Source organism: Copadichromis virginalis, linkage group LG13 (assembly GCF_057382275.1).
Source record: "Copadichromis virginalis isolate Kocher_CV1m ecotype Utaka linkage group LG13, C_Virginalis_male_GT1.1, whole genome shotgun sequence".
Classification (NCBI taxonomy): domain Eukaryota; kingdom Metazoa; phylum Chordata; class Actinopteri; order Cichliformes; family Cichlidae; genus Copadichromis; species Copadichromis virginalis.
This window is the reverse complement of record NC_140630.1, coordinates 28,956,426-28,976,654: the sequence shown is the minus strand read 5'-3', so window position 1 is coordinate 28,976,654 and position 20,229 is coordinate 28,956,426. Positions and strand designations below refer to the sequence as shown.

Here is a 20,229-nt window from a genome sequence, read left to right as displayed (position 1 = left end):
TCCTTTCACAACTCTTCATGCAATTCCTGCTCCTACCACCAGGGGTCAGAGCTGAGACTTTCCACACAAACTGGCTCAATCACATTTGTTTACGAGCTGGGTCTGAGCAGAAACAGCACTCCCACAGCTTCACATAAACGCACACACAGACAGCCTGACACCTGTTCTGCAGCCTTCATCTGGAAGCGGCTGCAGCATGCAGCAGAGAGAGCTACCCCCTGCAGAATGAGATCATCTGAAAGGGGGCACAGATCGAGGCAGCCCTGCAGGTCCCTGCCACTGCGGAGACAGACTTGGCCCGCACTCCAGCAAGGGTCAAGGACGCGAGAGCTGCTGCAACTCTCTACCCCGTCACTTCTTTTGCACACCAGAGAAGGTGCTCGTGCACAGAAATGCCCCTGCCTAACCTCTGTGATGCTCGTTGATTCCTCTGGTTTCACTTTCTACAGGGCTGACTGAGAGAGTAAACTGAGATTACACCCACACTACACAGAACATTTGTACGGGGAACTTCTGGAAAGAAAGAAGCACAGACAACAAGCTGAGCTCCTGACCCCTGCGACCCCTGTGCGAAAGCACGGGTAGCACCTGTGAGGATGAATTCACCTTGGCATCGGAGCTTTGTAGTGCCACCTTTCTGGATGGTTCCAAGCAGCACTGTGCTGCTGAAGGCTGCAGTGTTTGAACTCTGCAGCAGACAACCTGGAGGCGAGCCAGTGAGAGAAAGGGTGGAAGGGAGAAGGGCAGAGTTAGACAGAGTCAAGGAAAGAGTTTGTGTTGGGGCGGGCGGGTGGGGGAATTGCAGGAGGGAAAATAAAAAGCCAGCGAGTAAAGATAAACTGTAGTGACTGTAGTGACAGCCAGTAAGTGGTTTTGTCCTTCAGATCCTATCAAATAAAACTACTAGCATGTGCAGGTTTTGTTTTTTGGTGGAGGGGGGTGCATTCCACTTGATTTAGTGCCAGGCTTTACAAACAGTAACACATTTCGGGAGGAGGGGGTAGGAAACTAAGTGCATGCTTAACACTATATCCTCTTATACGATTTGAAGCCATTAATCATTTCTGCCTCATGATGTAATTTTGAAAAACAAGTCTTTTCTCAGTAACAGGTAGGCCAGGGTGCCCTATGGGATTGACTCATGAGCGGCTAGCCCATTGTTAGACCTTATATGGCTAATACCCTTATTGAATGGCTATAAAGCCATTCTTGCTGACAGGGAGTGGTTTCCAGCGTTACTGAATGGACCAGATGTCTGGCCACTGTGTGCTGGGAACTATTGCTAGTAATCAGGAATTATTTGCAGAGGCTGGTCAGATGTACAGACAGGTGACAGATTAAAGGAAAAACCCAAACCTTTGTTCCTAACAAGGGGTCAAAGTACAGTGACATGTACCTATGGCATGGGAGGGTTTTAATTAGAGGGAAATGCTGTAAATCAATAGAGAGATATTCCAAGTAGTCACCTTTTTTCTCTTTCTATCCTGCTAACAGCGGTCCCTTCCATGTGTCATGATCTTTGCAGGAAACCGATCTCAACCCGCTTGAACACCCAGTGATGCAGTTCAGTTCAGTTTTAGTTGTATGGCACCAAATCACAGCAGTGACTTCAAATTACTTTATATTATAAGATAAAGACCCTACAATAATAGAGAGAAAACTCCAACAATCAGCTCCCTGTGAACAAGCACTTGGCAATAGTGGGAGGGAAAAACTCCCCTTTAACAGGAAGAAACCTCCAGCACAACAAGGCTTTGGGAGGGGCGGCCATCTGCCACAACTGGTTGGGGGTGAGGCGAGGAAGACGGGACAAAAGATACGCTGTGAAAAAGAGACAGAGTAATAGTAACTAATGATTAAGTGCAAAGTGATGTATATGCATAGTGAGCAATAAGAGGTGAGTGAAGAAGAACCACTCGTTATATCAGCATATAAGCCTAGACTTAACTTACTGAGGGTTCGGAGTCATTGATCCAGCGCTAACTACTTGTTTTATCAAAAAGGAAAGTTTAAGCCTAAAGTTAAAGAAGCTGGCTCCACAGAAGAGAGGCCTGAAAGGTGAAGGCTCTGCCTCCCATTCTGGGAGAGAATTCACCAAAACACTATAGAAAAATGGTGCTCCATCCCTCCAGCAGAGAGCCACATACTGTGAGAATCAGTGCTAAGGAACAGTGAAGCTATTTCAGACACCTTGTTGAGATACTTGTTTTTCCCTTGAATTTTCTCCTCATAAGAAGATAAAATAAAATACATACATGCACAAAACGCACCCTTCCCCCCTGCTGTTTGACCATCCCTGCATGTCAACATACACAGTTGCATTCAGATGTTCTAACACGCTCTCCAAAGCAAACAGGTGCAGCGCCCGATGTGTACGTTGCTGACACGATGCAAAAACTCTTTTCACTACTGGCTTGACACACGGCTAACAGCCATTCTCTGCCATGAAAGGCAATCCTCTCACTTGGCACTGAAACAGCAGGTGCATTACAAATCCTCATCCATTAAAAATGGCGCCCGCGTCTTTCGGTTACACAGGTAAACATCGTCTCATATTTGTCACCCGCGGTTCACATCCCTCAAAGTCCTCGCACAACTTGCTTGAAAGCTGTTTTGTTTGAGAGCCTATGCCAGCTACCATAGGGCGAGACGCGGAGTACAGCTCGGAGAGATCACCAGTCTGTCGCAGGGCTAGCACATAGGATGTAAATGGCTGTCTCTTAAAGCGCTTTGGGTCCGCTTCTGTTGTTTAAACATGCTATAGGCTATAAATAGCATTTCCAATAAGGTAGTTTATTTAACACAATTCAGTGGGCTGCATACTGAACCTAGAGGATAGAACAAAGTATCCCTCCTATTGTACTGGTATCATTCCAGTACCAGTAGCAGCATTGGTATCCATACCATCAATATCTGGATCGATCCACCCACCTCTAAAGCTAACTGCTGTCAGTGGGAAGGAGCATTAACGTGTTGGGGGAAGCAATGTATTAATGAAGATGGAGGGCTGACTTGAGCTGATTTCCACTGAACTAAAGCGAACTTTGACCCCTGCAGTACAGTAATGAAAACTGCAGTATTATAAAAAGAAAACAAGCTCTGGGCTGGGCAGCGTTTGATAAGAAAGCAATACGTGAGGTAGTTACATATTCACAGAGCTGATAAGAAGAGGGGAGACGTAATATGTGCTAGTGCCCTGCAGTGGTTTGAGCATTGTGATTAATCTGAGCAACTAAATAAATAATAAAAAAAAATAATACCCCGGAGTTAACACGATACCCAACATCCATAATGCCAAAACATGCCTGCAACAAATACTGTATAGTGTTCCATGTTAAGCCTAGTGTTCATTTTAAAGCCTGCTTGGCTTACATCATGGAGCCTGGTTTCAAGTTTTATAGACCATTAAGTAACACCTCTTTAGTTCCAGTATGCCCAATCCTTATTAAAATCCAGCCCGTACATACCTTTGACCCGGAACGAGGCGCTCTGAGACCTGGGGGGCATTGAAAGTCACTTTATCAACCAATCAAACAGCTGATACTGCACATTAGATAAAGTGTAGCTATAGAAACCGGGGCAGGAGGCCAAAGTGGAAAGCTATTATGTTTTTGAAATATTTATGGCCCAACAGTGTACCATTGTGTCTAAAAAGGTCTTATTAGAGCAATTCCCCATTGACGTTCCTTAATAACGTGAGAGCTGAAAGCAGTTAAATGTCTGCGGCATTGACAAAAGTGCATAAAAGTCCACATTGTCCTGTTTGCCAAGTGTTTTTAAGGAGACGCAAAGTGAATTCGTACACCTCAGTGTACAGTCATCGCACATGGATCAGCTTAACTGGTTCTTGTGACCGATTCAGGCTTCTGTGCCGTCACCTCTGGCATTGCCTAATCTGCACAGTGACAAAAACCTCAATAGGGGAAAATAACAAAACAGAGTTCAATGAAAAGAATCCAGTACGATTCAGATTAGTTACTTTTTGTTTCGCAATTGTAGAGTGGGCTTGGCCGGCTCATTCTGAGGCTGCTCAGCGGCTCACAGGGCACGATCAACAGCACTTCTGTAAACAGCCCAGATGGAATCGGAAAGCACTCTGGGTCATCATTTCTTCCATATAAATGTGACAAATTCTGCTTATGCTTATAGTGTGACATTCGTCTCTAATAATAAGAAGAACTGGGAGAAAGGCAGGGGGTTGAGGCTGTTTAGGCACATTGGAGATTCTAGTACATTCCAGAGTTGTTCTTCAAATCTTTCTCCTCACACATCTCTGTCCACCCTCCTCCACCTTCTTCCCCGCCGTCTCCCACAGGGCCAGGGTAGAGACAGGTGGTCACTGGGAGACAGGAGAGCAGTCAGGCATAAGCAATCAGGCTATCAGATACTCCAATCCACACCAGCAGCAGCACAATGAGACCCGAGCATCATCTGACAGCAACAGACCCACTTACATATTACACATCTAAATGTGCACAGTGCACACACTCGCACACATGCATGAGCTGTAACACCTAACTATTAGACCCAAACACTCCATCCCTGACGCTGCATCTACTTATGCATAAAATTCGAAGTGATGAACACTTGCACAGCAGAAAGGAGGAACGCAGGATCAGTCTGGGGTAACCTTGTAACAGCCATTTAAAACAGCATGGCTATCAGCACACTAATAAAATATAAGTAATGCAATCAGAAATGAGAAAACTGCAGTAATAGAATAAATAGAAGCACAAACTGGGTCAGTGCTAGCTCATTTACAAGTAATCATTTTTCTTACTGGTAGCTAATTACTTATCAGAATTGTGTTATTGTGCTTCTCTGAAGACGTTGCCCATATGTATACACACTATGCAACAAGCTTGTCTGCTGTGCCTGTGGCACTGACTGAGATGTCTATGGATAAGATGCAGCGGCAGCGCAGACCATGGGAGTGACGCATTGCAGGTACAAACAAACCAATCAGAAAGCGCGATTTCTTTCGGCTACAGCTTGTGCCCCATCACGTAGTAGCAGAAAGTATTAATCCGCCGTTATGTAGACCGCAGGGGATACGCGGTGTGATTATAAATATCAGAGCCGAAACCTTCACAGCATTCATAGATGAATGTTTAACTTGTTTCTTGTTCTTACTGTATAGATATCGATTACGATTTTTAAAATAATAATAATTAGGGACCTGTAGAAGAGGCGAGTTGGCGGATTGATATTAAAAAAGAGGAGGAGTTTCGAATAGCCGTTAAAGGCGAGTCCAGTTGCCTCTGTGTCAGTGTGTTCATAGAGAGTGTTGAAAGCTTATTCGGCTTAGGGTTATTACGAATTTGTCGTGAACCAGCCACTACATCTACATCGAAATGGTAAGGGAAATAAGACTGGCTTTCATTTGCGGGTTGGATCCGTTCGTAAACCTCTAACCCGTTATTTTTTTTTCCGGTCGGAATGAACGGAAATAAAACGTAACTCAAAAATGCCTGCTGTAACTACCGCATTGCTAGCCGAGTAAACGTCTTCTTTACAGTAGATAGGCAAAACTAACCCGTCCGAGGAAGCTTCTGTTTAGTCTGAATGAGAGTATAACGTCTGTTGAGCACCGTTTACGCATTTACACTTAAAATGGTGCATGTGCGTCGAGTGTCCCAATAACGTTGCTTTTTATGGCAGTTCAGCTGCGTCCTAGCTAGTGTCCCGCCTAGTATCCTTTAACCGAGTAAGCTGTATTGTGACTATTTGCTAAACGCGGTATTACTTGCTGTATTAGTCACTCATTGTGCTGAACGTGTGTGGCGTTGTCTTGAGTTGATGAACCGGCATGTAATGGTAGCTAGCTAAGTGCGGCTCTGCCTAGCTAACGTTTACCGCCAAATTGTACAACATTAATTTTATACCGCAAATTTGGGGTCTTCGAAGATCGCTCCAATATTTCGCGCAATTGCCAATGGCGTGGCGATCTTTTTTTTTTTTTTTTTTTTCTTTCCTTCTTCTGTAGGACAAAGTGTTGGCTTACAGTCAAGAAAATGCCTTTGTGCAAATTTACTGGTAGTACTAAATATTGCTGTTGTAATAACATAATTTTCGTCAGCTGTAGCAGCTGTGCCAAAACGCGGCTGTAGATTTGAGAGAATCCACGTAAACCAGCATGGGGGGGTTAAGTGTAACGCGAGGCGTGTGTATATTTTTTATTTTTCTTGTCTGGCATACTAAAAGCTGTTTTTTGTTCGTGTATATTGCAGGCTGATCAACTTACAGAAGAGCAGATTGCTGGTAAGACATGGCTGCATTGATCTTCTACTTTTCCTCATAACTGCAAGTGGCCTACCTTATGGATCTTTGCATCCCATTGCAGTGGATTTATACTTTTGCCTTTTAAGGCGTTCCACAGAGCAGCCTGCTGGTCATAAAACTGGAATGAAAGAAACCGCTGTTGCTTACTGGCACTGGAGCGCTTAAGGACTCCCTCATGGAAAACTTTGCATTTTCATGGTTGCCATGTAATAAATGATGTAATCTGAAAGAGCTGTGCGTTCTGGCGAGCTGTTGGTGCTCACCTTTATATGCTTGCGTATGGTGTGAGGTACTTGCTCATGAAATGGGAGTGCTACAAGAACATTTGTGGTAGTATACTGGGCTTGGTGCGCTGGTATGCTACAATAAGGTGTTATGTAAATAATGCAGGCCTGTAAAGTCTATAAAGATGATTCATACGATTTAGTGGCTTCCTTATACCTTCCCGCATGACCTGCGGCTTGTCCCACGGAAATCGGTCCCTGTTGATATTCCCGCTGTGCACAGCAGGCCCTCTCTGTCAGAACAAAAAAGGGGTGTTGCCCTATGTGTTTGACCCTGGAAATGGCAGGGCAGGTTCATAGTTTTCCTGACACTGACAAGCTGCTGCACGCCACTACACATTTCCCGTTGGCCTCATCACGCTTGATGAGTGTGTCATTGTTCGTCATCCCTCAGGGCTCCACCAAAGCTGCATGGGGCTGTCATTTGTCGTTGATGTAGCACAACTTTGCCCTCTGCTGCTCCACCTCGCGGTCGGTGCTCTTGTTTAGCCAGAAACTTGTAGTTGGAACTCAAGAGGGTCTCATCAGTATCTCGGAGTTGATTTATATGGACATTTAATGATACAATTATGAGCTTGGTCTTAAAAGTGGGCTTTGACATGATGTTGTGGTGTCTTGCCAGTTGTTGCCAATTGCTTTACAGGTGTGGTTTTTGTTTTGTTTTTTCCCCTCACTAAAAAGCCAACTCTCTTTGTTGCAACTAGAATTCAAGGAGGCCTTCTCACTCTTTGACAAGGATGGAGATGGCACCATCACAACCAAAGAGCTGGGCACAGTCATGCGCTCTCTGGGCCAGAATCCCACAGAGGCAGAACTGCAGGACATGATCAATGAAGTGGATGCTGATGGTGAGAACTCGATCAAACCTCAAAGGCTTCCAGCAGTTTACAGTCACTGTGCTAGATGTCAGTAGCTCAAATGTGCTGCTTCTTAAAAACTTCTTTTCTTCAGGAAATGGAACGATAGACTTCCCAGAATTTCTTACCATGATGGCCAGGAAGATGAAGGACACAGACAGCGAGGAGGAGATCAGAGAAGCATTCCGTGTCTTTGACAAGGTAAATGCATCCAGCTGCTCTAGTGTACATATGCACTGTAGTTTGTAAGAAGGGGAGCTCACTGACTGACCTGATTTCTCAGGATGGGAATGGCTACATCAGTGCTGCTGAGCTGCGCCATGTGATGACAAACCTTGGTGAGAAGTTGACTGATGAAGAGGTGGATGAAATGATCAGAGAAGCAGACATTGATGGGGATGGACAGGTCAACTATGAAGGTTGGTATATAGTTCTCTATTAGTTGGGGGGGGGGGTTGTTGTTTTTGTTTGTGTGGGTTTTTTTTTTGGGAAAAATTTTGGGCTGACATTAAATGTATAATTTTTTTTTTTTTTTTTTTTTTCCCCCTCTTCAACCCTGCAGAGTTCGTACAAATGATGACGGCGAAGTGAAGGCCTTGTACAGATTTCGTATATAAATAATTTGCCTTTTTTCTTTGTGTAATTTATCTGTAAAATCTTAATAGCCCCTATTCATCCCTGCCCCTTCTGCTGTCCAAAGGAACTGCATGTAAACTGCATAGGCTCTTGTCCCCATGTCCCTTTCTTTTGCTGTCATGGTGTTTTGGAGTGACAGAACGGTCATACAACCAGATGCCGTGGAGGCCCCTGGAAGCTGGAGAACTTGGAATTTTCCTGTTATGTGCTCGGGGCCCCCTCCACGCATGGTGACATTGGAAACCTGTCAGCTGGTTGTCACTTGGCAACACTGTTGGCATGGAAACGATGTAGAGAAGTTGAAACTCTGCATGGACTACGGACAAAGTATATATGGAAATCTCAGCATTGCACTACTGCAAAAAAATGACACGGGTGTATCTCCTAGGTACTCGTACAAACTCTTTTTGTATCTGCTGTTCTATATACCAGAAAAATGACAAATTTTACCATGCTTTTTAATGTTTTACTCACTTTTTTTTTCTTTTCTTTTCTTTTCTTTTCTTTTTTTTTTTTTTTTTTTTTTAAATGACCACAGGTCAAATAATCCATTCCAAGTTGTATATTTTTTTTTTTTCCAATAAAATTTACAATCTACCCATATTTGAAAATTGTCTTGTTTTCGGTTATGGATTGTTGAGTTTGTATACCCTGTAATAATTCCCATTTTGTATTGAAGACAGGATGCTCCAGTTTTGATAGGTTTGGTTTTTTCTTTTTCTCTTCTTGTTGCTTGGAATACATGAGATGTTTACCAATTAAGTCCCCCTGTTAACCCCCCTCCCCACAGCACTGAGGAGCATCAGCCAATGCCTCTTAATGTTCAGAAAAGCTCACGTCAGATGTGCATTGTCATTAAAATAAAAGCACTGAGTGGGATCAAAGGCTTCTATTTTGAAGTACACACAATGGTACTCGAAATTAGATTAGCCTTGTACTGTCCAGCTCGCCCATCTGACTGCATAGGCCGTGTGTTAGAGCCAGCACAGCACCATGTAGGACCTGACTGCCTCATGTCTTGCGTGGCATTTGCCCCCAATCATAAGATGTGGGTGACTGAACATGTATCAGAAACCATGGTGTAAATAGGTGTACCTGTGTGGGACTCTTATTTTCTGTTTTATTTCTGATGAGTTTGTTACAGTAGCTTGCAGAGATACTAAGTTTGTTATTTTGATGAATGACAAAATAAAGCTCTATTGTGGACCTCTGTGCTGCCTCCCGTGTGAAATTTGTTTGCTGTTTTTTGCAGCCCATTTTGGGAGGGGGGATGCAATCACCGCACTTTGAAGATGTGCATCTGGCTTTTGCAGCGTTGCAGTAAATGTGATGTTGCATACAGCTAAGTTTATTGTTGTTGAATCCACTGGTGGTAGGGATCAAGGAATCACCTTGTAATTTGCATTTCTAATACAAATATCTGCACAAATCAAAATATGCAAATACATTTTAAAACAGTTTGCATACCTTAATGAGCTGCTGCAACTGGGTGACTGAAAGGAAACCTGTTCCAAACAGGAGCGCTGACAGGTTAAATGATAGGATGATCAGACGACCTATTCAAGTAGGGAATCCAAAGACTGACAGAAGATGCTGGGTGTTCTCAGCTGTCTAAAATTTGGATCAGGTCCCAATCTTTTATAATGAAGGTTATAAAAGTAACACATACAGGTAGATGGGAAAGTGTCAGGTCAGAAAACTAAGCTAAAAAACCCAAACGTACAATTTAATTTTTCATTACTAGGGATGATCTTGTTCTTGATTTTATTCCAACCATATCTATGACGAATCAAAATAATTTAACTGAGTTTGCTGGATGCATGTACCTGAAAGCCTGAATATTTAGTACAAGTATTTTTGTGTCATATGGTACTGAACAAATGTCTGGAACCGCTCCTTATATATTTGTATTTTACGTCCAATGATCCAGACTTGTACTTTTAATCTATGAAAAATGTCAAAGATATGTTTGACAGGCATAAAGTAGCTATTTTGCACCAACAAGCTGAAAACTTGTTGACAGTGTGAAGTGTGTCCTTGAAAAACTGAGAAACCTAGACAAGTCGGGGACGGAAGAAGTGGCAGCTTTCAAAATCAATAGCATGTGGAGAGGATCTGAAAGTCACTTCCTTAGGAAATAGAAACCCGGCAAAGACTTGACACAGACCTGAGACCTGTGTCTGGTGCTTTGGTTGATCCATCTATGTTTCACTGAGGCCTCATCAGAAATACCCTCAGTGGAGTGGGTGGCTGTCGGAAGATCATTCTCAAGGAAAGGTAACGGGGAAAAGGCTGCATCACCAAATTACACAATAACTAGACTGAAAATCAGAAGCAACAGGTCTCATGGAGTGATGAATCCAAATGTAGAATCTCTGGTTCAAATCATCATCAACATGTGTGGAAGATGTCAGGAGGAAGGTACAGCACTGAGTGTCTACAGTTAAACAACAAAGGTGGTCATATTGAATTTCAAGCTAATTAGAATTGTACAAAGTCTTTTTTTTTGCCTCATACATTGAATTTCTATTTAAATTTGCACCTATTTCTCATTTTCTCAGCAAAATATTAAGACTCGAGACTTTTGCACAGCACTGTACTGGTGATTTGTTCATTTGCTGTAAAAGTTGAATGAACATCCACCAAGTGTGGTGTTGTAGCTTTTATCATAATGCTGAACCGGATGAAACTTGTCTTATGTGTGAAGTTATGTGAAGGGTCTGACCTCCACCCCCCCGGGAGCAGTGCAGGCTGCAGTTGTTTGTGGCTTGGCCAATCATGCATACTCAGAGCTCCCTTGTGGAAGCACATTTAAACATTTAGAGCATTACAAAATGCACCGAGGTAACAGCTAGCACACAGAAAAGGTAACTGCACTACCCCCCGATCTGACTCTGCTTCGTCTCGTGTCATGTGCAGTGACACAAATGAGTGGGTTCTTGCTTTCACGCGGCACCAGCTGCAGTTCCAAGGCACAGAACGAAAAGGAACACCACGGCGATTTCAGGTGTGAATCGATCACACAAGAAACTCTGATCGTGTTAAAACCAATTATCACAAGACTTTTTTTTAAAAAAGAAAAAAAATTACCCTCACAGATGAAGTGTCATCGCAGCCTGCTTATAAAAAAAGTTGTTAATTACGCTGCACATGCGACACTAGGCTGAAGCTGTCTCCTGCATTCATGCCTTGTCCGAACTGGAGATGACTGTACATGAGGGAGTCAGGGTGAAGATGTGTGTATGTCTCCTAGTGCGCTGTGGTGTCACATGAGACTTCCTTGACAAGCAGCGGAAGCATGAATTCTTGGCTCCTTCCAGCCATGTGCTGCATGTAGCCTGGCAACCGGGCCGAGTGTAGCGCTTTCTGTTCCCAGAGTGAGATTTTCGCTTCAGCTGGCGGTCTTGAATTTTGCTGTACTGAAATAAAGAGGGAAGAAGAGTTCATCCTGGAGTACGATCTCAGGTGTGAGCGTTTGCACACACACACACACACACACACACACACACACACACACACACACACACACACACACAGTTTTCCTGCAGACAGTGATGAAGAAGAGATGCAGTCTTGCTTTGTTTTCTGTGTATTCTTATTAAATTGACAGTATTCCTCCATATATCACATGTTGAATATTGCCATCCCTATGATTATGGAAACTGGACAATGAAAGATGATGGATGGATGGATGGATGGGATGCAGACAGTGACAACCACATAACCACCTGCAGCACCTACAGCAACTCGGTGCTGACTCACCGATGTGTCTTACTCTCAGCCAAACTAGCCAATCTAAATTTAGCTCCCCTTGCGAGGCCAGCTTGTTGAAAAATTGATCGATAGTGGAGTTGCTGCTATAGTAACGATCCCTGTTTTAATGGTGGTCAGGTGTCACTGGATCTCCCACTAAGCAGATAGTGAACGACAGCGAGCGCGGCGCAGGACGATGAAACAAAGTCGCCTCTGAAGCCGGTGACATGTCCCGGAGTGGTCACAGGACAGATAAGGTGAGGCTTTATCTTTAAAACCCTCATAACTCTGTGTGTGGTTTCATGAGGACAAGGTGGGAGACGAATCAACACATCGTTGGCATAGCGATGTCATCATAGCAGAAGCAGTCTGGTGTGACCTGTGCCTCGTCCCTATCTGCAGGGTGATGACACGGTGGAGCTGTGTGGCCGGGGGAGCTGGTGGCTGGGAGCACTGAGAGTAGGTGTCGCACTGCTGTTTGGTTTCACGGACTCTCTGAAACCAAGTGTGTGCTTCAGCACAGCCCAAAACCCACATGCCACTTACATGCATGAGTAAAATGACACATCACAACGACAGGCATTAGAAAATAATGACATTAATATTAACCTTCAACTAATCAATGATTTCGATCATTCTGGTTGCTGGAAATTGAGTGAAATTGGCATCTTCAGTGGAATTCAACAGCTGTCTCTCATGAGGTCACCCATCCATGAACTTACTGCAGCATTGCTCTTGCATTGTTCCAAAATGTCAGACTTTGAACTGTTGTAAAATAGTTATGAAATTAAGAAACGTGGGTCAGAGATTCCCCATGCTCCCACTCTTCCAGGACACACCCATCCCGGGAACCTACCACGTCCGAGACTTCGTTGAGGAGGCTGACCTGAACCCTGTGAAAAAAACTTACGGCTTCAAAGGTGTGGGCAGAAAAACTCAGACCCTGGGTGTGCGTAAGGGGGATCTGCTGCTGCCTGGAGCGTATGAATATACAGACTCCACCCAGGAAGTCCTGATGCACCAGGCTTCCTACTCTTTCAAGAACTGCCCCCGACCCGACATTTTCACCCTTGGAATTAGAGACAAGGTAGCACTGAGACTCATTTACTGATCCTTTTTGAAAGTTTTCATAGTTTTTGCTTTCTAGTTTTGCTTTCACTTGAGACAGAAGCCATGTGTAACCAACCAGTTGCTGCTGAGTATGAAGCTTCTTTTCTTGAGTTAACAAAGGTTTACATTGTGGGTCAGGTACAGCCCAGTTCAATATTAGGTGGCTCCAGTAACTACCTACTAACCGGTAAAACAAGGTGCACCTCTAAATTGTTCCCCTTTCTTTTAGCGTGAAGAAGTTATACTTAACATTTAATCACTGAGATAGCTTAAATAACCCAGTATGATGTCAACAAATCAAGGTGGGGAGCTTCTTTACGACTATCAGTTTCTTAAAGGCATTAGTTTATACACAGCTTTCTAAAGGTCCTGCCACAGCATTTCAGTTTAGACTCTGAGACATTTTAACGCATCCTGTTGCGGATTTGCTGCTGTGTTTAGGATCATTGTCCTGTTGCATGACTCAGTTTGGGCCAATGTTGAGCTGTTGGACAGAGGGCCTCACATTTGACTGCAGAACACTCTACAGAGGAGTTCATGGCTGACTCAATGAGTACAAGGTTCCCAGGTCCCGTGGCTGCAAAACAAGCCCAAATAACCAGCCCTCCACCATTGTCCTTGACACTTGGTATCAGGTGTTTGTGCTGATATGTTCTGTGTGGATTTGCCAAACACAGCGCTGTCCACTACACTACAAAAACTCAAAATCTTACCAAATATATTTGTCTTATTTTCTAGTCAAAATTATCTCATTACACTTAAAAGAAGACACAATCAGCTACAGGGCAACATTTCAGTGAGTCGAAGGAACTTGTTTCAAACAGTGAATTTTGAAACTAGAGAAAAACTGGAGAAGTTTCACTGGTTTCATTGGCATTTTTTTTTTTACTTAAAACAAGACATATTAGCTTGACAACCCTTTGTTTTTTGCAGTTTCTCTGTGCATTGTACGGTCTGACCCTGAATTTGCAGTTAACACACACATGAATGCTCCAGACGAGCAAACTAGAAATGCTTGCGTTTGCTAATAATCAATCAATCAAATGCATCTGATTAGACATTAGACCACATTACCAGCCCCATTAAATCCAATAGAAACAGCAAGGCTTTACTTAGCTTTCCATAGCACTGCATGTAGTCCAGTGGAAACGTTTTCCTTCACATAGCTGAATTCACTTCGTGCCACACAGCACAAGAAAATATGATCAAACTAATCTGGCTCTTATGCAACTAAAAATAAATACAGCAAGTCAAGGTTATTGATGCGTGGAAGAGTAAATGGTTATTTGTTAAAACAATAAAAAAGAGAAAAATCTTTTATTTTACAGCCACATATACTAACAGTAAAGTTTAGCAGGTATAGATTTCAGGCCCTGGAGTCAAACCTGGGAACCTCCCCATAGAGACTGAAGTCATTATGAGCAGAAACTTTTGAATGATAGACTTCTGCTTTCACTAGCCTAGGGGTGTAATTTACTTCAGCAATATTTATTCACTGCTCCGTTGTGGAAGTCTGTTTGGATGTAACCAGCTATCATCCATACTTTACTTAAAGCACAATAGGTGCCCCCCTCAAAAAACAAAAACAAACTCAGGGTGATACTTTGGTGTATATATTAAAAAAAACATCTTTATCTTCTTATTCTCCTTCTGCCAGCACATAAACACTTCGCCATGTGACTACAATGTGACAGCGAGACCAGTGGAGAAGATTCCCTGCAAGTAAGCGCTCGACAAACAGCCACTCTTTAACTTTCAGATCACAGCGGCGCAGACAAGCCATGAATCATCCCTTGATCGCGAAATCCTTCCTCCTCATCCGGCTTTCTGGTTCCCTCTCTCACCTCCATGCAGCTCAAAGATGGAGGAGCAATCACCAGGTTGCTCTCTCCTTTCCTCTGCCGTCGATCACAAACTTCCTTATCCATTTCTTCTCTCACTTTTTCTCCTTATTGTTATTTGCTCTTTTGCCCCCTTCCTTCTCTTATCTCCTGTTCTCGCAGGCATGTGATGTTTCGCTCGACTGTGCAGCGGATCAGCTTTCTGCCTGTAAGTAGGATCTGATCGCCAGGACCAATTATTAACACCATTCAGTCTTTCCATTGTCCACAAAAAGTTTCCTTACAATACACTTTCAATAGGTTTTGATTACAAGCTATGACCTAATGTGCACAAGGCAGTTATGACAACCGCAAGGGTTGAAGAAAACCGATCCCAGGGCGCTCTGACTGTATCGTTTTCCCCCATTTGAAGGCCTGTTATGGCACTGCTCTGGTTGACCAGTCAGCTTTAGTTCAAATTGCAGCGTCGGTGCTGGTAGCCGATGGATATTTGAGCTGCGCTGGCAGCTGCTGAGTGTTGACAGAGAAGGAAAGGCGCTAAGAAATCCCGAGGGTGTTATTACTACAGAGCTGGGAGCAGTTTTCTGCCATCGCTGGTGTCAAAGCAACTCAGAGACAAGATTTTTTTGTCAAAGGTTAAGCAGCTGCATGTGGGAAACATTAGAATATCAAAGCTGAGGAGTCTTAATGGTATGTGATGAAGAAGTCGGTGTGAAATTTCTTTCCACTTGTAACTCAGAAAAACACGAATCTGACTTTCTTACATGGAGTATATTTATTTAATTTACTTATTTAGCTTGTTTTGACTTAATTTCTCCTTTCTGGTGAAATTTTGCGTCTCAGATTTATATGTTGTTCTTTTGATTTAACTGCACTACCTGAGATTTAAGCCTTGAGATTTAAACTCACCTGAATTCATTTAAAAATTGCACATATTCTGATGTGGATGTTCTCTATTGTTATCTGTTAATGTGGCCTATTGTACAGCTGGCAGTGGCATTCATTTAGGACCCCCAGAGGAAGAAATCTCATGTCTTTTCTAATCGGCTGAACATATTTGAGATCTACCCAGTGGATGGAGTTATTATTATTTTCCATTTGTACTTTTCCCATAAAGTAGTGATACCTTCAACTACACAACTGAAAACTGCAAAGTTCTATAAAACTTTCCTTAAGAAAATCTTTTAGAGATATTTCTTTCTTTTTTTGATTTCACCTAATCTTAGAAAGGTTTAAAACTTTAATGAATATCAAGGCACCGGTGGAAAAAGACGTCAAAGTTGAAAAGTTTCACAGACATTTGCAGAATATGCCAGGTACCTACGTCGCCCAGGAGAGCCTTTCTTACACACTGTACCGCAGCAGGAAAGTATGCCAAGTGCTTTGGCCCAAACACACATGCACAAGAGTTTCACAGCTGCCTGATGACTCCCATGAAATACACCTGCATTAGCACCTCTGTTAGCATGAGGCAGGCGTGCCGAGGTGCTGGCAGGCAGGGTACCGAGGATCAAGTGAGCTGGCAACTGGAATCAAATGGCATGTAATGGTAGTAGCCACTGCTGCAAGGAGAAGGGTAGAGGGGAAAAAAGCACTATCCTGTCTTCTTCTGTCAGAATCAAGGAGGGATGGAAAATAAAAGGCCCGTCCTGTGTTCAGGGACAGGACGACAGTCTTATGTCTGGGGAGGAGAGCGGAGGAGGGGTGATGCTATTTCTGCATGGCACGCCGCTGGTGATGACCAGTATGTGTGTTAGTGGGTAACGGGAAAGGAGAAGTGAAAGGCACAGAGAGGAAGAAGGACTGACCGAGTTCTGACAGAAACTAGCCTTGAATGTACCTGTGATGAAATGCGCTGATATTTATATAAGTGCTTGTCTTGTTGTAGCGACCACTCAAAGCTCTTTAGCCAAGACACGTGTGACTAATGCCATAAGTTCATACTGTGCTTTATTCCATACACTTTATCTCATATACACTCACCAGTTAACCTAACATGTCTTTAGAATGTGGGAAGAAGAGGAAACCCACACAAGTACAGGTAGGACATCCAAACGCCACGCAGAGAGGCTCCAGTCAGGGCTTGAACCAGTGACCGCGCTGCTAATCTGTGTACCACACATCTGCTGGCAAAGGTTAAAAAGTCAGGACTGAATTGATATATTGTATGTCTTAAATGTAAGACCTCGAAATAGAAGTGGTGTACATGGTTAGCACATCCTTCAGATCACTGAGTATCAGACTGGGACAACAACAGGTTTTCATGAGCAAACATCAAAGAGCCAAGGAATTAAAAATGATAGAGGACATGGTGTGCAATAGTAGTGCACCATGAACCTGTGAACTGTATATAAAAGATAGAAATGGCTGATATCAACCTTTAGTTGGTGAAGCTTCTTGTTCTGGAACATTTTGGCCATCTTGGTGCTACATCTTCATCTTCTATTTAGTCTTCGACAATTTTGCTCTAAGCTTGGTGGGTAAGCACCCTGGAGGTTAATCACAGAGCTAGACACATCAATATTTTCTTGCTATTTCCTTCAGAAAGATGGCCCTGCTCCATGCCACTACAACCCACAGACCAAACCAGCTAAAGCCATCACTTCCTGTTTCAAATCCACGTTGCCGCGGCTACACGGTGTGCACTCAGTGAGTCTTATTTACATTTCTTGTGTTTTTCTACATGCCGTAATTACTAATTTAAGACTTCGTATTTTACATTAGCTGCATTAGAACATTTTTATGTTATTAGGTGCTTTTTCAATTTGTTTCAATGATGATCATATTTTTACATGCTTTTAATGGAAATTCATCTGATTTTAAAGGGATTAGTTATTAAACGGGATTTAGATAACTCCTGTAAATAAAATATAACATCACAAGATTATGTAACAGATAAAGAAATCAAACACACACCGAATTTATTTAATGGGGCACGGATAACACGGACTGGAGACAGATTAAAAGAGAAAGCAGATGCAAAGCAAAACAATGAGTCTAGCAGGCGCGGACGATTCTAATTTTGCATAAGACTGCAGGAGGAAAAGTCCTAAATGACTTCAATAGAGGGTTGAGGCACAGATGGCAGGATATTTAGTCAATAGTGATCAACTGGTTAGTGTTTCAGTAAGGAAAGTGCCTAAAATAACAGCTGCATTTAGGAAATATGGCCGACAATTTAATGCATTGCACAGTTTTGGCTCGCAGGTATTCTCATTATTTGAAACATTGACCATATTTATTTATTGCATATAAGTATGGACCATTGTAACAGTATGCATAGAGCAGAATATAGAATAAAAGAGCAACTATTTCTATCAGATTGTTTCAGCAGAGTAGATGTAGTCTATAAATTATTACAGATACATTAGGGTTCAACCTGTAGTAACATCCATACATTACGATTCTCACAGACATGCCTTTTGTATTGCGGATCAATACAAAGTTGTTCTAATTTATAATCTATATACTGTGAACATTTCCATTCCGATGGAGTGCTCTCTTTCAGGAAGACAATGCCTCCGTCCATGGGCCGTAGAGTCTCACTGAACGATCTTATAAGAAAGCTAATGGTGTGAATTGTATGATTAGGCTTTCAGCTGAACACTCATGGGTAATTTTTAAATGGATGTGATAGAAACCGCTCTGCACCAAACACCAACTGAGGGGATATCTTCTGAATGAATGGCGTTCCCTTCTTCCTGTAGTGTTTGGAGTACTTGGATATTAAATACTGAGATGTGTTGAAGCTTAGACCCCATATTGCTTACACTTTGTTTGTTTCTTTGGTTGCAGTCTCCTGTTTGTTAGCAATCAAAGGTTACAGCATTTAGAATTATTTGAATTCATACTAGAAAGCTACAAACTGACAATATATTATAAATTGAAAAGTAATTACAGTTACTTGTGTATTTCACAGAACACTCCAGGACCGGGGGCCTATGATCCTTTCAGGAAGTCGTTTGCACAAAGATGTTAAGGAGCCGTCTTAATTTTCCATGATACAAGCATCCCTGCATTTAGTCATTGTTTCAACTTACAGAGTGAAGTCACATAATCCAGTGTTTTAAATATAAGATAAAAGTAAAATCATGGCTGCATGAAAGAGGGGAAACCTTTGGTCTTTTATTACTTGGAGCAACGTTTATCTGCATGTCAGTGAGGGATTTTGTGGTCTGCCAACAACATAATCAGCTACATTCGTCGTGCTCAAATTGCTTTAGTGACGCCGGCCAGGGAAGCAGAATGATCTTATCTACAACAAAGGGTACTTCATTCCACTTAACTACATGTTCCCGGTATTGCGCCCTCCCTTCATCTCTCTTCCCTCTCTCGCTCCTCTTTCCCTCTCTGTTGGCAGTCAGGCTGCCTTTGCCTTCCTACTATCTCTGCCCTGCGATGCACTCAGGAGGAGGAATGCTGCTCAGCCATGCGTCACATGCACATAGCTTAGTGTGGCATGCTGCACCCTCAGATAACACATTCGGTATTAGAGGCCAAGGCAGTGGCACACAATAAAACAGCTATTCTTATCGCTACCTACTCCACATACTCGCTCTTTCTTTCAACGAAACAAACAAGCTTGGGACACGGAGAGCGGCGCAGATAGGAATCGCCTCTAAGTGAACATAATGCTGTTGTAGATTACAATGCAATATGGGATAGGCACAGATATAACAAACAAGCTGTTACTGTTAGGAATCTGGACACTGTTATTTACCCAGACAGGACTTTTGCTGAGCATGCATGCACTGCTTTATTGTAGAGTTGTTGAGGGAACTGAGGTGTACTCAGCTCTTCGTCCCAGCCAGACTCTGTTAATGAGATCCCAGGGATTAAAGCCCACTTTATTAAGTATTTGAGTGTTGTGTTAAGTACAACCAGAGATGGGCAGTAACGCGTAATCTGATTACTTTTTTCAAGTAACGAGTAATGTAAGGGATTACTATTGCAAGAACGGTAATTAGATTACCGTTACTTTCCCGTAGGAACGCTGCGTTACTGCGTTACTAAAACCGTGATTTTTTTTGCGAGAATGTCTCATGACAGTGACGTAACCGAGTGCGACGTTTGTGACAACAGCTGTGTGCAGATCAACAGTGGATCATATATCAAGTGTGGGAGAGAGTATGAGCGTGCAGCGTTTAAAGCGTGGAAGTACTGACCTTACTTTGAGTTTGATTCCATAAAAAGTGACAAAAACATTAGCGTCCGTTGTGCGTGGGAAGAAAACTTCTTTTACAGCGAAAAGGACCCCTAAACTTCCAAGCAAGCACCGAGTGCGCAACGACGTAATGGGAAATTCACAGAGAGACTCGCGGATTCTTCAACTGACCGCCGCGGCACACCTGCATCAGGGTAAACCTCTGCCTACCCTACTCCTGCTTTACAGGTGAAAATAGAGCAACAGGACCGCTGAGTCTTTGATTTTATTTATTTTCTGCTGTGTTTCACTTACATCTATTT

The 20,229-nt window shown here is 42.9% G+C and overlaps 2 protein-coding genes across 2 annotated transcripts; both read left to right on the top strand.

Moving 5' to 3' along the window:
* Positions 1–5,225: 5,225 nt before the first annotated feature.
* On the top strand, positions 5,226–9,271 carry calm2a (calmodulin 2a (phosphorylase kinase, delta)). The gene is made up of 6 exons (XM_085478390.1): positions 5,226–5,357; positions 6,231–6,261; positions 7,271–7,414; positions 7,518–7,624; positions 7,707–7,842; positions 7,986–9,271. Exons 1-6 carry the CDS (start codon positions 5,355–5,357, stop codon positions 8,012–8,014), a joined length of 450 nt encoding a protein of 149 aa, XP_085334516.1. The 5' UTR covers positions 5,226–5,354; the 3' UTR covers positions 8,015–9,271.
* A 2,175-nt stretch (positions 9,272–11,446) lies between these two features.
* On the top strand, positions 11,447–18,868 carry stpg4 (sperm-tail PG-rich repeat containing 4). Its single transcript, XM_085476754.1, has 8 exons — positions 11,447–11,524; positions 11,951–12,069; positions 12,215–12,271; positions 12,645–12,899; positions 14,580–14,644; positions 14,926–14,971; positions 17,308–17,412; positions 18,683–18,868. The coding sequence occupies exons 2-8, from the start codon at positions 12,040–12,042 to the stop codon at positions 18,740–18,742; spliced, it is 618 nt and encodes a 205-aa protein (XP_085332880.1). The 5' UTR covers positions 11,447–11,524; positions 11,951–12,039; the 3' UTR covers positions 18,743–18,868.
* The last annotated feature ends 1,361 nt before the right edge of the window (positions 18,869–20,229 follow it).